General features: G+C 39.3%; 1 protein-coding gene across 1 annotated transcript in view; it reads left to right on the top strand.

The window, feature by feature from the left end:
- CACNA2D3 (calcium voltage-gated channel auxiliary subunit alpha2delta 3) overlaps positions 1 to 8,532 on the top strand; it is an 850,367-nt gene extending 841,835 nt beyond the window's left edge. The window contains exons 36-38 of the mRNA XM_069473712.1: positions 5,372 to 5,484; positions 5,704 to 5,786; positions 8,119 to 8,532. Of these exons, the coding sequence (XP_069329813.1) occupies positions 5,372 to 5,484; positions 5,704 to 5,786; positions 8,119 to 8,211 (289 nt within the window). The 3' untranslated portion in view covers positions 8,212 to 8,532. The remainder of the gene's footprint in view (positions 1 to 5,371; positions 5,485 to 5,703; positions 5,787 to 8,118) is intronic.
- The last annotated feature ends 13,339 nt before the right edge of the window (positions 8,533 to 21,871 follow it).

A 21,871-nucleotide genomic window follows, 5' to 3' on the forward strand; every position in this document is an offset into this window, starting at 1 on the left:
CTCATCCCTCTCCCATCTCCCCTTCCTTTCCCTGCCCTTGTTTTTGCTTCCCCTCACCCTCTCCTGCTGTCTCCCCCGCTGATGGCATGGCTAGGAGGAGCAGACTTGAGGGTCCTCAGCCAGGAATGGGGGCTCAGCAGGCAGAGGGTGCCTGCAGCCAGTGCACACTTGTCTTATTGGAGAGATGCGAGGTCAAGTTGGTAGCTTGCCTGCAGCCTGCTGAGCAGCCCTGGCATTTATCTGTGTATCCTGGGCAGAGAAGGGGTGTTGCCAGTGAGTTAATTTAAGAATGACATAGGTGAGAGCTAGCACTCTGGAGATGACAGGATCTGTGCCTTATGAATTTAATTTATTTAATTTTACTTGGTCTCTACATTCCTTCTTTTCTATAGGAAGACACTTCATACGTTCATCCTTTTTTATTTGTGTTCAACTCGCCTATGCTCTACTTGTTTGGTCCATTTAGTCTATATCTAATGTGAGTCATGGTTCACTTACGTATTTGCTATTTATACCTAATACGTCTGATGAATTTTATCCATCTCATTTGTTTGTCTTTTTCTCTGTAGCAGGGTTAAATATTCTTAAATAAATATTCCTAAATATTTGATATTAAATATTTAAATAATATTCTTAAATATTTGACAATATTTTTAAATATGACATTATTTTCCCACTTACTACGTCTTGGCTATCCTTTCATGACAGTAGAAACCTCCTTACCCTTTCACCTGCTACCTAGTCGACCACACAGTGGACATGCTCTTGCTTATTTAATCATTCCCCTGTTGGTGGGCATTCAGGTACAGGTGCTGGCAATGAACACTGCTACCAAGAACATCTTTATACATGACTTCTTGGGTTCCTGAGCACAGAACATTAGTTTCTCTTACTGAGAAATAAAACTAAAGAAAAAATAGAATCCAAATGATTTCCACTGTGATAATAACAAATTGTCCTCATCGTAGCTGTAAACATTTACTCCCCCACCAGTGGTGTAGAACAGTATTTACTTCTTCAGACTTTCTTCATTTGCTATTATCATGGATTTTAAGTTTTACCAATCTGCTAGTAAAATCATCATTTTCATTTTCATCTGTATTTCTCTAATTTTTACTGAGATTGAGTCCCTTTTCACCTATTTGTTTTCCATCTGTGTTTCCTTTTCTGTGAATTGTGTCATTGGTTTTGTTATTAGGTAGGGCAAGCACTTTCCCTTCCCTTTTATAAAACCCAATTTTTATAAATGTCTAGACTATTCTTTATATTGACCCTTCTAAAAGAATCTTAGAATCATTGTCTCAAATTCGATCCAAAGTCCAGTTGGAATTTTGATTGCGATTGCTTTGAATCGAAAGGTTAATTAGGGGAGAAACGACATCTTTAAAATATGAGTGCTCCCTTCCAAACTGTATACTTCTCTCCAGTTTTTAGGTTGTCTTTTTATGTTCTTCATTTTCTTCATGAAGGCCCATGTTTTCCTAGATTTATTCTTGAGAATTTTATAGTGATGATTGATACTATCAATGGTTCTTTATTTCATAAATATTTTTCATTGGCTATTGCCAGTGTCAGGCTGTGGTTTTATATGCGGATTATGTAACTAGTCAGCTTGCTGAGTTCTTTTATTAGTTCTAATAGTTGGTCAGTGGGTTCGTGTGGGTTTTCTATGAACACAGCAATATCTGTTCTTCTGGTGATTTGGTGGCATTCACCTGGGGGTAGATTCTCAATGAGCATTTCAGTTTTGTTCATGGCAATTGGTCTGCTCATGATTTTTATAGCTTGGCCAAATGTAGATAATTTACACTTTATCCCCAAAGGTGTGTTGTCTCAAAGTTTTCAAACTGTTTGCAATGGTATACATAATGGTCACCAAAAATGTTTAAAATACCCCTGTATCTTTTGGGTCATAATATTACTTTGTGGCTTCTTTCTTGATCAGGAGTACCAAAAGTAGATTCATGTTAATATTTTTTTAACCCAGAGTTTGATTCTGTTGATTATCTTCACAGTTTTATTTGCGTTTTCTTCTGCTGCTTTTATCATTACGAATTCTATCATTGCTTCCACAAATATTTACTGAGAGTCTGCTCGGTCCTGGGCACAGCCCTGTGTGCTGGAGATAACCGACAGCCTTGGGCAGTCAGATGCAGCCTTGTTGCTGTGGAAACTGCAGTGTATTGTGAAGGACAGACAGTGAGCAAGTCAGGAGGAAGGAGGGCAGGGGAGGCAGGGGAAAGGTGGTGAAGCCATTGGTGTCCTTGGCAAGAACAGATTCAGATGGAGCAGTAGGGACTACGGCCTTGTTGGAGTGGATTTGTGAAGGCAGGAGAGGTACAAGGAAGGACAGAGGGAGACAGATTGTAGATAATTCTATGTAGGATTTGTACTATAAAGGAAGGCAGAGAAACAGGGCAGTAGCTGGGGGGAAGGTCAGGAATGAGTTTTGTTTTTCCTAAGATGGGAGATGTGACAGCAAGTATGTCAACTGCAGGGAAAGACTAGCAGATGAGGGGAACCATTTGTGCAATGGCCACTTGTCTCTTCTCCACCATCAGTCACATCCTTGCAGAAGCCTGAGAGATGGGGTTTGTAGAGGGACATCATACTCAATTCAATGGACGAGAGGGAAGGCCATGCATAGGGATACAGGTGTAGGTCTATGTTCTTATTTTTCCAGCTTCTTGATTCAAAACTTAGTTCCACTATTTGCAACCTTCTTTTTTCCACTAAAAGTAAATAAGGTGATACTGCACAAACTGGATTCTGGGAAGTTCTCAAATGCTCAAGGACTGATGAAATTTGTTTTTTAACTTTTAATTTTCACTGTATATATCTTTTTGCCATGAATCTCTAATTATACTCTACCATAAAAGGAGAACGTGTAATTGATGCTGTTGGCTCTTTGGTATGTGTTGCAGTTCCCTGTGTTTGAAAATAACTAGTATTCTCTGTTGTTAGATCTGAAGAGTTTTTGCTCCACATTTTTAATAGATCCTTCTTTCAGCAATCCCTTTTGGTATTTCTATCAGGGTGTGACTACATACATAAAGAACCATGTCGTATCTTGTTAGTGGATTCCACTGTTTTCAAATACAAGTTGTTTTATTTATTACATTTTACATATTTTTCACTATGAATATTTGTATAAGAATATTACTAAACTTGTTTTATTGTTAGCATTTTTCTGATTTATTTTTTTCCTCCTCCCATGTCATTCTGTTTTGGGAGTGCCTGTAGCAAACAGCATAATGTTGGTATTTTTGTAAACCCCAAAATACCTTTTAATCTAACAACCTCACATTTATTGTGATTAGTAATGATAATTTTAGGCTTATACCGGCAGTCTTATGTGTGTGTGTTTAATTTATCATGTTATCTTTGATCAAGTTTTCATTTTTATATATTTTTTCAGTAGTTATTCCTAAGTTATAAAACATAATTTTCTATAAATATCCACAGTTACATAGAATCTGTTTTTCCCTGGATACTAACATATAATACCTTTGACTTCCTTTTTTCTGTTCCCTCAAAACTTTAAATATGTTGCTCTGTTTCTTCATCTCAGTACTCCCTTTGAGAAGTTGATTTCATTCTCATTCCTTTTTAAATAATTTGTTTCTAGAGAAGCTTTTAGGATTGGGCTGTATCTTTGATGATCTGAAGTTTCACTAAGGCTTGAATAAGCCCTTTCAATGCAGAGGATAGGATTTTTCTTAAATCTAGAAAATATTTTTTTCCCTTTGGATCTTCTATTTCATATTTTCATCTCTTTCTCCTTTCCTGTTCATTGAGTAGATTCATTTGGCTTAATCTTGTAGTCAGCTATTTGTTCTTCAGAGAGTTGTGTGCTCTTGGTTTTGCACTTTTCTTTGAGACTCTGTTAACCTGCCTCCAAGGTGGAAAGCATTGGTTCTCTGCTGAGAGTTGTCTCAGGTAGGATATTTGTATGTTGATGGGCATAATCCATCAACAAGAGGCCAACTGCTGTGGAGCAATGTCCTTGCACAGGCAAGAAAGGATCTAATGTTAAAGAGGGAAGGAGGTAAAGCAGAGATTTTTTTTTTTTTTTTAATTTAGCAAGGTTGAATATTTTTCTCCAGAGTAGTAACCCGGAGTGTGGATAGTGGTTCAGGCATTGAGGAAACATCTTTGAGCGGTGGCATGCCCTGTTCCCTACTATGGACAAAGAAAACGAACATAACTGAAGGATATTAGATGAATGGGCATTGGGCATTTGTAGAAAGGAAGCCAACTGAGTTGTAGTCTCAGAGGCATTCTTGAATAATTCAACATATGAGGTGGTAGCAGGTGAATAAAAAGGGGGAGGGTCCTTTTTCTTTCTTTATAATTTCCCACAAAGTAAAAGGATTTTTCTTCATTGTATGATTTTTAGTTCACCATGGTTATATACTCTAGAGAATATAACGAATTTATTGAGAGAAAGATGAATGAAGATAAAACTTACTGAGCCATTGACAACTTTGTTAGGTTAAATTCTATTTTTACGTTAATATCTATTTACCTGAATTTAGTGAAATACCATAAAAAGTTATGTGATAAGGGATCTAAGCCTGGGGCTAAATATTTAGCTGATCTGTTGGCTCTGGAAGAATGTGAGATTTTTTATCTTTAATTTTTTCCTTCAAAGAGTTAGTAGTATTTTTATGGTGGCATTACTTTGTCACTTCAATGCGTTGGGTAGTGGGAGAAGGAGGCGCCATCAAGCTTACTTGCATGGGACTCGATGTCTTAATGGATCCAGAATGTCAGAGCTGCTTACTTCTGTATGGAACATGGACTTTGAGAGGGTGGGACCTTCCAACTGACTAGCATTAATTTCATTCACAACTTTGCTCCTCTATTCCAGGCAGACATTGGGCAAAGTGGTACAGGTGGGGTCTAGGGAGTTCACTACCTCCTTTGCCATTGGTATGACATAGTTTCCGTCTATCCTTGAGGGGTGGAGGAGAGAGAACTCCACCTAGAGGAACATCAAATGCACTTTTAGGTAATTTTTAGGCTCTGGGAAAAGGAAATTAGGCTTAGAAAAGCCTAACCCCTTAAACTGTGGAAACTGAGGTGATTTAGCCAACTCTGATTTTCCTATGTTGTGTGCACAGAAAACTCCAGTCTTTCCAAACTGAGTTGTGTGAGCTGCATACAATAGTCATAGCCATTGTTTTCTCAGTGAAGCTTGATATTGGTAAGTGAAGAGCGGCAACTTTAGCATAGTCAAGCCATTTCTAAAATTTACTTTACAAAATATGATAGTTGCTACCACCTGGAGGAGAAGTCTTCCTCGTGGCTCTTCAATTCAGGGATGGTAACTGACCCCTCACTGTCTTTCTGCCTCTTGTCCCAACAGGTCCTTTGTCATCCAGCAGATCCCAAGCAGCAACCTGTTCATGGTGGTGGTGGACAGCAGCTGCCTCTGTGAGTCCGTGGCCCCCATCACCATGGCGCCCATTGAAATCAGGTATATCCTTTTGTGTGCAGGTCCTGTCGCGGCTGCTGAATCCGGTAAGGGGGATGGAGAGTAAGGAAACCTGGGGGAGAAATATTAGAAAGGAGAAAATTACACCCTTCCCGCTGTTGGAGAGAGAGGAGTTGTTAAGAGAATTTTGTGCCAAATTTTGACCAGTGAAATGCAGAGCAGTAAAAGTAATTCTTGGGAAACATGCCTTAACTACAGTCAACATAATGAATCCCTTAAGTGTGAACGTTTAAAGGCCCAGAAGATCAGAAGGCGTCCGGAATCCTGTCACGGCTTCCATCCTGAGGTAAGTCTGAGAACGGTTGCTGTTCCCTTTTCTCATCAGATTCACAAGGAGACTCTCACAGTGGTCAGAGAACTACGGCTGGAAATTTTGCTCAAGAGAAAATAATCCCTGTTAGGCAAGGGATCTAGAAAAGATAATTGTCCTCTACTTTCAACCCCTCAATGCCTTGTTATTTAGTTTATGCTTCGTAGTCTTTTCCTATTCATATATCTTCTTAAAAATGTTTTACTGTCTTCATTATTATGGGTACACTGTATTATATAATAATATATTATGGGTATTATGGATGTACTGTAATTTTACCACACACAATGTGGCTCTGACCTAATTGGTTACTAATTTAAATTGAAGTTAAAATTATTTTACCCTGCTTATTTTTAGACGGACTTTTATTTACAAGAAATTCACTTAAAGCAAAAGTGGCAGTATTAATATCAGATAAAGAGTCATAGCTCCTTTCTGAAGACTAGTATAAAGAAAACTGAAAAAAAAGAAAAGTCATAGTTTATGAAGGTGGAATGATAAGCCCCTAAACACATGAGGTCACAAGTGTAAAGACATTGCATTTATAATTAAGGGGATGCTCAGGGAAAAATTAAGCTCAATACCAAGAAAGGTGAACTTATCACAGATGTAGGTGATTTATAAGAGAATACCTGCCACAATGCTATAGGCAAAAAAAAAAGTTTAAATCTAGAAAAATAATAAAAATGTAAAAATTAACTCCACCCCCAGTCCCCAAAATGAAATCCTTTCCTAGAACAATTAGTATAGGAAGATTGGGAAGATATTCTGCTCTTAATCTCATCTTTAAATAGCAACTAATTTTAATGTTGTTTAAACTATCCAAGTCCTAGAAAAGATGTTAAAGTCAGTATAGTACTAATAAGAACTGGGGATTTATTAAGAATGTTTGCTTCTCTATTCAAAAGATAGTTCAACAGTAACATATAAATAAATGCTGAAAGGCCATTAATAAAATTCAATGATGATCTCTAATAGAAAGTCTGTGTAAAAAATACAAATCCAAACAAACATCCAAAAACACTAAAATTACTTCAGTTAGAAACAAGAACTGCATATGTAGACAACTAAGTCATTAGAGTAAAAACTACTAGAGTTAATAGGAAGGTTTGCTTTGGTAACCGGATATCACATAAAAATACAAAAATCAGTAGTTTTTTTCTTTAAGTTTCTATAATTGGCAAGATAAGGTCAGTGAAGCAGAATAAAAAATTTTATATATGACAGTTTTGATTCAATGGGGAGAATACAGATTAGACTTACTGGTAAAAAAAAAAAAAAAATAGTCTCATAAGAAATTATAAGGATTGGTGAGACCTTTTTATCTAAGACCAAAAGCTATGGAAGAAAAACAGATCCATTTAGCTGTATGAAAATTATAATTTTTTATGGAAAAACATAACTTAAAACATAGGCATTGGCCAATTTATGGAACTTGAAAAAAAATTATAAATCAAATAAATAAATCAAATAATAAAGTGCTCTTTAAATTAAGAAATCAGGCAACCACATGTAAAAATAAACCAAGGGCATGAAAAATATAAGTCACTAGGTGATCAGGAAGTGCAGATAATGATAAAATGTCTATCAAAGGCAAAAATACCCTTTGGCTCTGCAACCTTACTCCTGGGCATCTTTACCATGGGCAGAGGAAGGGGCAATTATCACTGGCTGATAAGGACCTTTATTCAGCACTCTGTAGTAGTAAAGAACAAATAATAAAATGAATAACCATCAATAAGAAAAAAGCTGAATAAAATAGAACTAGAATAATGGAGAAATTTCCATCAGTTAGTGAAGAAGTCACAAAGAGGTATTCTGGAGAAAGGAGTAAATAATATGATTCCATTTTATGGAATCAGGGAAACAGGGCCTCCCTCTACCCAAATAAAAAGAAAGAAGACACACATAAAACTTTCTATAGCCAAGCTGGAAATAATCAGGCCCCTCAGATGTGATATTTTACTTACATTCTGACTGGGAAAAATTAGAAGGTCCCTATTTTGCTTTTATAATATGGTCACAGCAGACATCTCTACCCCTAGCCCTTTACATCTTGACTGGTGTATGTAATAGTATGCAAAGAGTAATTAGACTCTTTTATGCATTGAAAACTGACATCCAATCTTCTCAGCTCTAACTTGAGGAAATTTAGATACATCCACATCCCCACGTCATCTAGGTTCCAGAAGATTTAGTACTTACGTTGGAGGCTGGGGAGAGGTCTGGGGTATCAACGTGGCTTGGAAAGGTTAAGGCATCAGGGAGCCCATTTCCACTCTAACCAACCGCTGCCTTCTCCCTGCAGGAGAACGCGAGGGAGTGTGGGGCTGCACTGAGTCTCCAGGCCCAGACGGCCCTTGTTCTGCTCCCTCTGCTTTTGATGCTCTTCTCGAGGTGACACTGACAGAGATGTTCTCTTGGCATGCTAAATCATGGATAAACTGTGAACCAAAATATGGTGCAACATATGAGACATGAAATATAGTCCAACCATCAGCATCTCATGATTTTAAACTGTGCGTGATATAAACTCTTAAAGATATGTTGACAAAAAGGTTATCTTTTTACTTTGCCAGTCATGCAAATGTGAGTTTGCCACATGATAATCGCCCTTCATCAGAAACGGGACCGCAGTGGTAGGCAGTGTCCCTTCTGCTTGAAACCATTGAAACCAATTTAAAACTGTGTAATTTTTAAATAAAGTATATTAAAATCATAATCTGTTTGTTTGGATTTTATCATCACTTTATTGCTGAGAATACAAACTGAAAAAAAAAAATTCATTGGGGAAAAGCCGCCCATTCCAAAAACCAGTGAAGGATGGTTGTTGGCAGAGCCTTTGTTCTAAAGCACATTCTAGACAAATATTTAGCAATTGTTTAGATGCTCCACTTTCAGTTATAAAAATATTTATAGAAGTAAATCAAAATATCTACATGGGAACAGTTTATTACATAGAACCCTGAATTGTGTTGAACTAAACTTCAATAGAAATAATAATTTGGATGAGAACACAAGCTCTCGTAATATTCAAGTGTTGAACTATCTGGAAAGAGAAATAAAGAAGTCATAAATCCTTGGAATTCATTCTGAGAAGACTTAAAGGAGGAAAAGAACAATGACTACAAATTTGGCTTCTGGCTTTCCCCATAAACAAGAGATGAAATTAGATCTCAGATATTACAAGATGTGAAACTACCCAGACCTGTAAACATTTTTAAAACACTGGATCTTGTACAAAAAAAAAAAAAAACAGATTCCACTGGATCATGGTTACCAAATAAAGTGGAATAATTCCCATGCCTAGGTCAAGTAGACAATGCCTTGCTTTATAGGCCAGAAATCTAAAAGTCATCTGGAGAATTCTACTTACACTCTTTTAAAAGGCTGGCCACGTGTGGTGGCTCACACCTGTAATCCCAGCACTTTGGGAGGCCAAGACAGAAGGATCGCTTGAGGCCAGGAGTTTGAGACCAGACTGGGCAACATAGTGATACCTGTCTCTACAAAAAATTTAAAAATTAGCCAGGTGCGGTGGTATGCATCTGTAGCCCTAGGTACTTGAGGGCTTGAGGCAGAAAGATTGCATGAGCCCAAGAGTTCAAGGCTGCAGTGAGCTGGGATCACTCCACTGCACTCCAGTGGGGTGACAGAGGGAGACTGTCTCTAAAGAAAAGTGAGGTCATATTATCCTATTATATTTCAGAAAAACTGATATTATCATACTACCTTATACTGAAATGATTCTAGTATTTATAGGAATAACATTTACATTGTTATACTTCTCTAAATCACTATTAATATGCCTTCAATGCTGAGTGCTATTCTCAACATAACAATACTATAACATGCTAACCTGTCAAAATTTTAACAACCATGGGACTTTAGAATAGTGACTATTGATATTGTTCACTTCTGTGCACTGGGTAAATGAATAAATTCATTTGTTGCTCATACAAATATCAAAATGTGTTCTATTTACACTGATACGTTAATAATCAGATAAGGAATCATAATTTATTAAGGCAGAATGATAAGCCTCTAAACTCTCTAACCACATAAAGTCACAAGTATAAAGACATTCCATTTATACCTGAGGTGACAGAGGAAAATTAAGCTTAATACCGAGAAAGGTGAACTTATCACAGATTTAGGTGACTTATAACAAAAGTTAGGTGATTTGTAAGAGAGAACAAACATGTCATAATGTAACTTTTAACAAAAATAACAACACATGATCTACCATTTTCCACGTGTAATATAAATATTTACAATTTCACCCCACCCCATTCTAAGTGGTGGAACAGCATCATTTTTATGACATTGTTTGTGACACAAAGATAGCATTGTTGAGTCACACCATGCCTCATGCCATTGTCAGGCATCGCATTCGTGGGACTGACCCACCAGGCACCTCACATTCTGTGTTCCCACCATAGCTCCAAGCAAGTGAACACTGCATTTATCTACTTAGAAATTGAACAACTTTCTCCACCTTCATGTGTCCTAAGTGCAACTGTCCATCCCCCTTCACAGAACTTTCTCCTTCCCACTGACTCAGCTTCTCAGACCAAAAACCTTGGGCCCACCCTTATTTGCACTTTCGCCTTCAGAACCTTCCAGCCAGTCTCACTGGAGAGCTCTGCCCTCCTCTCCCCAGCCACCACCCCCTGCCCTGGGGGCGGACACACCCTGTATCCCTGGTGGTCTCCTCTCCTCCACTCTCAGGGATCATTCTCCATGCAGCAGCCAGAGCGATTTTTCTGAAACAAATATCCCATCCTGCCCAGTGCAATTAGAACAACATATAGATCCCTTGCTGTATTCCACAGTTTTGGTTCTGGAAGTCTGCAGTGCCTTAGAATCACCTGGGGAGCTTTCAAAAATCTCGACTCTAGGGGCGGATCAGGCACTTGTAGCTTTGTTAAAACTCCCCAGGTGATGCTAACGTGAGGCCAAGTTTGAAACCACTGACCCCTGGGCCCTCCAGGGTCTCGGCTCCCAGCTCTGCCTCCCTTCCTGATTCTGCCCTGCGCTCTCTGCCCCAGGCCCGCTGGAGTCTGCTGCTCTGCCTCCTGTGCTCTGAAAATGCCAGGCGTGGACACTCCTCAGAGCCTTTGCTCTTCCTGTGCCGTGTGCCTGGAAGGGTCCAGACCCTGGGCTTCACGCGCCTGCTCCTTCCCACTGCCCAGGCTCCGCTCAGACACCCCTTCCTCAGAGACTCCTGATGCAGCAGCCCTCCTCACAGCCCCCCTGCTCAGGTTTGACTTTCCCTTTACATCAGTGTCTGGAGTCATTTTGATTGCAGTTCCTCCTACTGTACTGTAACTCCATAAGTGCAATGACTCCTGATATTGTTTGTGGCTTTGTCTCCAGCTCCTAAAACACTGCCTGGCATATCATAAACATCAGACCACCACCAACAATGACAAACCTAATGTTTACTGAGCTGTGACTCTGTCTGGCACCATTTGAAATACCTAATGTGTGGGACCTGGCCCCCAACCTAGGGAGTAGATGTGATCACTCTCTCCATTTTACAGATGGAGAAATGGAAGCACAAGGGAGCAAGTAATGTTCTCAAGGTCATGTGGCTGGAAAGTGGCAGAGCTGGAATTTGAAGCCAGGCAATTTGGCACCCAAGTCTGGGCACTCAGCCCATCAAGTACTTACTGAGTGAATGAATCACCAATAACCTTGTACTGCTGTATCTCAGCATCTCCTCCCCATGGACTTGTTGCCATCTCTCCAAACTGCTTGGCCTCCATTCCCTGCTCTCCAGTACAACAAGCCTGCCAGCTCCCCTCTCTGACTGATGCTACTATGCCTCCTGCCTCCAGGCCATTTTCTACGATCCAGCAGCCCTTCCCTGCCTTTATTTCTCCATATATAGAGCTTAGAATCCACAAGCCACAATTACACTCTTATGGTTACCTGGGCTCCTGAGCACATCTGGGCAGACGAGTAGCCATCCCAGAAACACATTTTTTCCTGAGTCAACTTCTTTCCCACTCTCCCTAACAAATATTTCAAACTTTCTTCCCTCTCCTTAAAATTTGGACCATCCTCCTCACCCTGCTGGTGCATTTTTCAAAGATAATAGAGAAGTCACCTGAAAGTAGAGGCCATGACATAAATCTTTAGACAGCATCATATACAGTATTGAGCAGTACACCTGGGTGGAAATATCATTACTATCATAAAATACCAGTATTTGTACTAGCATTGTTGTTAGTATTGAAAATGGTATATATACATATATGGATACAAAGTAACCATCAGGTAGGAAGACTAAGTTCTGGTATTCTATTGCATAGTAGTTAACAATATTGTATTGTATATTTCAAAATAGGTAGAAGAAAGGATTCTGAATATTCTTACCACAAAGAAATGATAAATTATGAGGTGATGGATATGCTAAATACCCTGATTTGATTTTAACACAATGTATACATGTATCAAACCACTACACTGTATCCCATAAATATGGACAATTATTATGCATCAATTAAAAACAAAATAAAAAGAAAGGTTATGAGGAAGTCAATAAATCCTGAGGCTGATGTGAATACAATGACCATCATAACCACAAGAATTATTGAATTATTATTGGTAAAACGTAGATAGTTCTGGCAAATAGATGAGAATGACGATAGTAAGGTATCCTGCAGAATAAACTAATCTAAGAGTAGAAATACTGCTATTAAAATCATGTAGCTTTTCAAGTAGCCATTGTGACCGCACTGCCACTGCTGTGAATAGCAGACTGCACAGCACTAGAAAGGTAGTATTTCAATAAAGTGTAGACAGCAGAGCAAAAGCTGAGCGTGTTATTTTAAAATGCTTTGGGGAAAATACAATATAATAATAAATGAATTTCCCCACAAGGCGCTACACAATCTGCTGTCCCTCCCCATTCCCTCTCTGACCCCACGGTATGCTCCTCTGCTTGCACCCGAGCCGAGAGCTGCAGGGTCTTTCTACTCCTCAAATGTGCTGGGCAGGCACCCGGCTCAGTGCCTCTGCACCTGCCCTTCTCTCTGCCTAGGGCACCCTTCCCCCAGGTAGCTGGGCGCCTCACTCCCTCGCCTGCTAAAGGTCCTTCCTTCTCGGTAGCCTTCCCGTCTCCCTGTTGACAACTGCAATTTCCACAGCCCTGCACCCTCTTCTCCCCGCTCCATCATCTGCCACAGCAGTTATTTGGAAATTATTTGTCTCTCCCCAGGAGAATAGGAGCACTGAGAAGCCAGGGATTTTGTCCTTTTTTTTTTTTCACTGCTACATTCTTATCTCCAAGAAGAGTGTCTGAGTCAGAGTTGACCCTCAGTAAACAATTAAGCAAGTGAGCAATAGTAGTAAGAGCAGTGTTACCAACATACGGGCGACCGTGTGTGTACCTGTGGTATGGTGCCATGTGGGAGTGTCATCACTACTGCAGAGGGAAGGAGCCATAGGGTGGTCCACATTACGCTGTCTTGCTAAAATTTGCAGTGGGAGATTTCTGTATGCGATATTAGCATAATTGATATCAACCGTATCTAAAGGTATCTTATCAGAGAACTTTTTATTAAAATGTATAGTTTACCACTAATTATTAAGAAGTAGACTGTAACATGATATAGTTTCATAGAGTATGTATAGCATAATTAGTTACTAAAATTGCAGGCTGTGACATTCGATATAATTGGTAACAGATTCAGAAGGCATCTACAGCCAATTGTAGTGTGACACGGTAGTAATATTCTTCCTAAAATGTAGAAATATTTCATATATATGTATGTATATGCATATATAATTATAAAATTCATTTTATATGTATATACTAGATAAAATTCATATAAATATAGTAGAACAATAGCAATATTTATTGAGGGTAGAATAGTAAAATGCAACATAGACAAGATAATAATGTGATAGTTTTATTTGTCTTAAAATTAAAGATTGGGCAACTCCATTGCTATACTTTTTTTTTTTAATAGCTACAGATTATATTTATTACCAGAAAGCAATAAAAATTAGAACGTAATAACAAAAGAATAGTTCATTTGCTATACTTTTGTTAGCAGCATTGAAGGGAACGCAGTATTCAAATGTAGCACACTAAAATATGACAGTAATGGTGTTGGTAAAAACTACCATTTAATGTGTGAAGTAGTTTATGATGAGGAAATGTGCATTATTTAAATTAGGAACAGTACAGCACTGCAGAGGATAGCAATATTATTGTTATTAGGGGAGACCATATAGTTTAGTAAAATATTAAAATTATGAGCAGAAAGAGCGCAGTTCTATTACTATCAATATAGGAGGTCATAATAATTTAACAGACCCTTGAGGGCCATTTGTGGTGTCTGCAATTTGGGAGCTTTGCAAAGATGCCTCTAATTGGCACATATATGCTGGGGAGTCAGCTAGAGGCGTTTGTACTAATACGACTTTGTCACATATATCCAGCTTGCAGCAACCAAATTCCTGCTGGGGGCTTTGCAGGCATCATTTCCCCTAATCTGGTGGTTACAAACCCTGGACAACTTTGCCCCCCAGGGGACATTTGGCAATGTCTGGAGATAATTTCAGTTGTCACAATTTGAGGGCAGGGGCAGTGCTACTTGCATCTAGTGGATAGAGGCCAGGGATGGCGCCAACATCCTACAAAGCTCAGGACATCCCCCCACAACAAAGAATTTTATTTGGCTAAATATTCCAATAGTGTTAAAGTTGAGAAATCCTGCTCTAATCCTTTAACAATTATTAAGGATTTTTGTCTTTACAAATTAATAGATGCTGTGAACCTTCTGGATCCTCCTGTGGCATATAAATTGTGGATGTTGCCAAGGATCCCTCAAATAGTATAAGATACTAGACTACAGATTCAATAAAATAGCACTGTAGCTACACTTTATGTCTTAAAACAGTAAGTGGTGGGCACCTTCTCATCCAGGCCTCCGCGCAGTCTTCCACTGAGTACCCAGGAATGCTCTCTGCCCACCTGCTGTTTCACTCGCACCCTGGTACTAACCAGGACCTGGCGTTTTCTCACTTACTGCCAGAGTCCCTCCTGCACACCCCGAGGAGCAGGGCCTTTTCTGTGTCGACTGCCGTATTCCCATGGCTTGGAGTAGCTCCCCAGCTTCAGTGACACCCAGAAAGTGTTTGCTGAATGAATAAATAAAACACCCTCATGATACCATTTATCAAAGTCTTCTATTTACCAGGTACCATGCAGAGCACTTTATATCATCATTTCATATAAATCTTGGGACCACCAAGGGATGTACCTGCTATTATTCCCGTTTAACTGATGAGGAAACTGAGGCTTAACAAGCAAATTACTGAAAAGTGCTAGACCCAGTAAGAAAGAGGGACTGATGCCACACCCTTTATCGGTAACCATGACAACATGCGGCTAGGTACCGCAGTTCCACACTGCAGCAGACACCAGTTCCCTCTGCTAGGTAGCAAGTCAGATGGCAAAACTTTCTAGTTTAGGCTATTATAATTCAGCAACATTTCAGCACCTTAAAGGCAAAATACAATAGTAGATTGTAGTGATATTTGTGTTAACTGTGATTAGAAATAGCATATTATGTCACAATGGCTACATTTTTACTACATTCAAAATGCAGTACTTTCTGCTCATATGCACATTACAGGTAATGCAGGGTCTTTTAAATTAGGAATCTGTAACCCTTTTTTCTTAATTTTTTTTTTTTAGACACAGTCTCGCTCTGTTACCTGGGCTAGAGTGCCATGGCATCAGCCTAGCTCACAGCAACCTCAAACTCCTGGGCTCAAGCAATCCTTCTGCCTCAGCCTCCTGAGTAGCTGGGACTATAGGCATGTGCCACCACACCTGGCTAATTTTTTTTCTATGTATATTTTTAGCTGTCCAGATCATTTCTTTCTAGTTTTTTAGTAGAGACGGGGTCTCACTCTTGCTCAGGCTGGGCTTGAACTCCTGACCTCGAGTAATCCTCCCACCTCGGCCTCCCAGAGTGCTAGGATTACAGGCATGAGCCACCGCGCCCAGCCTTGCAACCCTTTTTTCTAAAAGGCCGGAGTAAGTGGTTTAGACTTTGTGGTCCTTATAGTCTCTGTTACTACTGTTTAATTCTGCCATTAGAGCTCCAGAGCAGCTGTGTTCCAAAAAACTTTGTTTAGGGACACTGAAATTTAAATTTCATGTATCTTCACATGTTAAAAAAATATGTATCATTCTTTTTACTTTTTTTTCCAAGCATTTAAGAAGGTAAATAGCACCATCACCCTGAAAACTGTACAAAACAGGCAACAGGTCAGATTTGACACATGAGCCCTTAACTATCAAGTCCCTGATGTGTATGAAGAATTAGGAATATCCTTGCAACTACAGCCATGTACACTAAAATAGTGTCAGTGCCATGGATATTGGACTGGTGCAGTACAAGTGTGACTTCACAAACTTTAACATCATACAAACTAGTATTATTTCAAACATTGTAAGTACCCTAGTACAATCTAATGTCTTTATATTCCTGTAACTACAAATATAAAAAGCATAATTCACTATAATGTGCTGGTATTACTGCTACTTGAATTGTAAGGTGAAGGGTCTAGGTTGACATAATGCAGTTGGGCACAGTATATTATCATTTCTGTTCCCACAATTACATATAATAAAGTGAAGCATAAAATCACATTGCTGCTGCCAACACTGGCTGCCCAGAGAACAGTCACTTTCCTCAAGCCTATGCTGGGCCGTGTGTCCCTGAACTATAATACTGTGTGTCATATTACTGCCATATCCCACTGTGTTAGGCTGCCAAGACTCCTATCATTAACATCCTATACCAGGCAACACCATATTGCAATTGTCCTAGCTCCAAATGGTTAGCAATAAACTAGTGAAGAGAGAGAAATATTTGAGAGGCATCTTTTTAATAAGATATTGTCACCACAGCATGATATGCCCGTACTAACTGTAGCGTCAAGAAGAATACTAAATTATAGTGTACTGTCTCTATATTTGTAAATGATTTGATATTGTCCTCAAATGTGCCATTCGGTTACGCTACCACATAATCTTCAAGCTGCTGCAATCACTGTGGGGCAGTGATGGAGGCATTTACTGGGTGATGACTGCAGAAAGCACTTCACAGTCTTTATTTCACATAACCCTTCACAGTAAGAGCGGTCACAAGCCGTGAGAAGGCGCACACGGCAGGTCTACGTGGCAGGTCTACGATTCCGTTGGATTTCACTCCTTGACCAAGTCACACAGGCAGCGATGGACAAAGCCAGGAGTCCGAGCCAGCTTAATGGACCCCAGAGCCTGAGTTCTGTTTGCTTTGCTGTCAATTTTCACCACATCCCTATCCTTCCATACCATGCATTATCATCAAGACTCAGGAAAGAGCAATTCCACTCAGCCACGTCGCCTCGTGCTGTCAATAATGCGAGTATGGGTTGAGCATCCCAAATCTGAAAATCCAAAATGCTCTGAAATTCAAAACTTTTTGAGCACTGATGTGATACTCAAAGTAAAGGCTCATTGCAGCATTTCAGATTGCAGAAGTTCAGAATAGGGATGCTGAATTGTAAAGCATAACACAAATATCCCAAAACCTAAAAACATCTGAAATCCAAAACACTTCTGGCCCCAAACATTTCTGATAAGGGATACTCAACCTGTACTACCATGACTAATGTATTATTTCATACACTGTTTTAGCAGAAAGATTGGCGATATTGCTGATCTACAATGGGGCACACCAATGCCACTCTACCATCAATTTCAATAGCAATAATATGTTACACTACATACACTTTTTTTTATTTAACAGTAACACTGCCCTTCTTCTAGTTATGAGAAAAATACAGCTATGTTAATGCCACCTGGAGTTGTAGTAGCAACAACAGAAGTGCTAATATGGACCCCGCTGGTCTATATTATAGTACATCCTGTGTCTGGGAAACACCTTTGTGACTTTATTTACTGTGAAATAAAGAAGCATCACTGCTCCTCAAAAGCAGAACTATGGCTCGTGACTTCACCATTTTTACGTCATTAAACCTCAGAAATCGCCAGCCACACAGGAGCCACTTAGGTGCTATGCCATCTCGGGTAGTGGAAGTGATCTCTTCATTATACCACTCTATATGCTGGTCCTATGATTTAGATTTTAGCATTTGTGATGATGTTACTACTAAGCCACGTCATGCTTGCTTCCAAACTAGAAGTGATTCTGCAGTGTAATAACCAGTGTGCCATCTCTCTAATGTTAGCAAAAATACTAACACAACCATACTAACACTTAAATAGCAAGTATTCGCTGAAGAGAAACACTACTTAAGTAAGTACTGAATGGATAATATTCAAACATGTTCTGAAGTGATAATACATTTTAGTTTAGCACGGTAGTAAAACAATATTCTGATTGACTACATATATGAGAATCCCAATATTTGTAATTTATATATTGTATACTCTGCTGCTTGTGTTTGCTATCAGTCTTGTTATTTTTTACTATAATATAGTACAAAAGATATAGGACATGTATAGACAGAGTGCAATAATACATGAATAGTATGCTGTGCTGAGACAGCTACATTATTTACATTACTAGTAGGAATATTATAATGTTCTACTACAATGTGCATCCTCTAATATCAGAGTAAATAGTAATATGTACTATGTTTTCTTTTATCTCTATAATTTTATAATAGAAACAACAATAATACCATAAGAAATTGCTACCTACAAACTGGATGGCAACAATTATATGAAATGGAGCTATCTTGCAATTATTTAGCACCTATTAGGTAGGTACCAGACAATATATACTAAAATGTTATATAACATGTGCCTTTCCTTAACAGGGCACCTGCCCATAATTTTAGTATTATTAATATTTTAGTAATTTATTAGTATTATTTTTAGTTTTGGCATTGCTATTTGTCACATTTAGCATACTACTCTGATACCACCAGAAAGAACATAATGAATATTATATAATGCAAGGTCTTTGAAATCAGACTATATAGGTTTGTGTCACAGCTTCATGACTTACTCCTTGTGTGATTTTGTCAAAATACCTACTAGATTTAAGCCTCAGTTTTCTCATCTGTATGATGGGCTTAATAACAGAACTCATCTCACAGTGTTGTTCTGAGGTTTAAATGAGACAATACATCTAAGTCAGTAATATTTAATAGTTCTAATTACACAAGATGTGGTTACAGTAAGTTTATTATTAGCTGGTACTATTTTATTTATTTTTATTATTATGTTAATACCTGATACTCATTCTGGTAACAATAATACTACCAGACTACTTAGAAATAATATCATTATATAATATGTTATCAATTATAGGTATTTGAACCAATTTATACAAGCAAAGCTACTCTGTCATCCTATGCTACACTGAACGCCTCTCCTCTCTTCTACTTTAACACTATTAATAGTGCTGTCAAGTTGGAGAACCAGTGGCATCTAGCACGTGTTCTTAATCTTTTGGGGGTCAAGGACCCCTTTAAGAACCTAATAACAGCTATAGCTCCCCAGAAACATGAGACATAATATTTTGCACCACAATTTCAGGGGTTTCGAGAACATTTAGAGATCCTTCTAAGAATATACATTCTAAGCCTCAGCCTCAATCTACTGAATGAAACCTGTCCCTGGGTTTGGTAACAGTCTCGATAGAGTAAGAGTTTAGTGGGTAGGAGGTGGAGGGGAGATGACAGAGAGTTAATGAGCTAGTGAGAGGTGAGGAAGAAATAAACTTGCAAAGTTCTCAGCTAATTCATGACACAAAAGATATTGTACATAACATTTTTCCCTTTTCCTTTTATAAACTGTGAAATTCTCGAAAATAATTATTTTCTTTTAGCGTAAGTACCCCCAATTTGGCATACAATATCAGCTTTTCCACATTTTACTGATTTCTTTAATGATGGACAAATAGGTCAAATTAATGTATATATAGAAATAAATTAAATAATAACAATGAAGGGATGCATGCTTCCAGAAGGGTGGGTATTTTCTCAAGACAAACAATGCCAATCACTATACTTGACCACCAAACTCAGGCCCTACATCCGTGATCACATGAGTTCTCACAGTGAACTTGTGATACAGGCACTGCTTCATTTCACAGAACAACAAAACAACAAAACTGAGGCTTATGGGGTAAGTAACTCGAGAAGGTTGCACAGCTGGTGAGTACAGACCCGAGATGTGCCCTCAGGTCACCTGGGCTCTGTGGCATAAAGAACATGCTGGAAGTTATATCATAATGATACTCAGCTGCAGGTGGCCATGGCAGAAAGCACATATTCCAGCAACCCAAAGACATGCCAGGAAAATGCAAAAAAAAAAAAAAAAAAAAAAAAGAGAGAGAGAGAAGAGAAGAAAGCCAGTACATAATGTTAAAAACATACAAGGTTGAATTCAAGGCAAAAAGCATTCAGACCCATATGGACACAACTTGTTAGCAAATGAACCATCAATACATCCAAAGCAGAGCTATAGGGAGTACAGCAGATTATAAAGATTGCAGCAAAAAAGACCTTCATTTACCTCTCTTGGAACATGACAGGTCAGTCAGGGCAGACAGGATTAATTAATAATACAGACCTAATTAACATATATTAGAAACCATACTCTGCAAATGCTCTCTCCCTGTGCCAATGTATCATTTACATAACACAACCACATGCTTCATTTCCTTATTTGGTCACCCATCTCCTGAAGGCTGGGGAGTACCTGGGTGGGGCGCTGCGGAGACCCTCTGTCTTAGTCTGCTGGGGCTGCTATGGCGAAATACCATAGACTGGGTGGCTTAAACTAAAGATGTTTTTCTCACCGTTCTGGAGGCTAGACACCCTGATTAAGGTCCCGCAGTGTTGGTTCTGCTAAGGGCTCTCTTTCTGGCTTGCAGACAGCCACCTTTTCACTGTGTCCCCACATGGCAGAGAGAGAGTGATCTCTGGTGTCTCTTCCTCTTTAATAAGAACATCACTTCGGGACATCAGTTCAGAGCTCTAAACTTAGGGCCTCTTTTAACCTTAATCCCCCTCCTTAAAGTCCTTTTTGTTGCTTAGGTCTCAGCTGATATGTCACTTCATAAGGGAGAACGTTCTCGGCCACTGAACCTAAGTATCTCCCCAGCTTCTTCCGATCCTGTGACCCTATTTTACTTTCATCAGAGCCTTTACAATTCATTACCTGCATCGTCCTGTCTCCTTCATTGTCTGTCTTCACCAGTGAGAATGCAAGTTCTATCAAAACCAGGAATTTTGTATGTCTAATCACTCTTGTGCCCGGCACTCATTAAACGTCTGTGAATAAATAATTGTCTCGACAACCACCGCTGTGGAGTAAGTATAAACATCCTCATTTCACACAAGACGCTTAACCTCCGCAGCTTCGGTCCCCTTGTTGAGGATGTCGATGCCTGCACCGTTATTGAGCAATTCCAGGGCTTGCATTCAGAATAGCTTATTTTAGTAGTTTCCATTTGTTACACACTTCTTATATTCCAGGCGCCATGCCAACATCTAATTTAGCCTCAAAGGGCCCCTGTGAGGTTAATTTTAGTCTCATTTTACTGAAGAGAAAGATAAGGCATGGGGGAAGTGAAGTCAGGGCCCGAGGTCCCACAGCCAGTCGGTAGCAGAGCAGCGTTCCCGCCCCAGTCCCTGTCCACTACGCTCTGTTGTCACATGCGTCTGTGTGAACCCTCTTGCCTCCTCCCCTGGCTTTATCGACACCATCCAGGCTCTTCCATTGCCTCGCTTGGCCTGTTTCTTCCTTTCTTGTTGTAACTCATCTATACAACTCACACCATTGGGGCTCAGAAAAAGGAAACATCTAAAGCACCTTCCCCAAATTGCCAAAGTTTTGTTTGAAACGAAGCCTTTTTTCCTGATGGGGTTTAGGCTCCAGTGATTCTTAAAGTTGGGAAGGACAGCTCTGGATTAAAGCGAATGGAAAGCAAACCTTCCCGGGCCTGGTGGGTATGACAGTGACGGGAGTGATAGGAAGAGTAACAGGAAGCAGCATCTGTCATGTG

This window comes from Eulemur rufifrons, chromosome 7 (genome assembly GCF_041146395.1).
Source record: "Eulemur rufifrons isolate Redbay chromosome 7, OSU_ERuf_1, whole genome shotgun sequence".
NCBI classification, from domain to species: domain Eukaryota; kingdom Metazoa; phylum Chordata; class Mammalia; order Primates; family Lemuridae; genus Eulemur; species Eulemur rufifrons.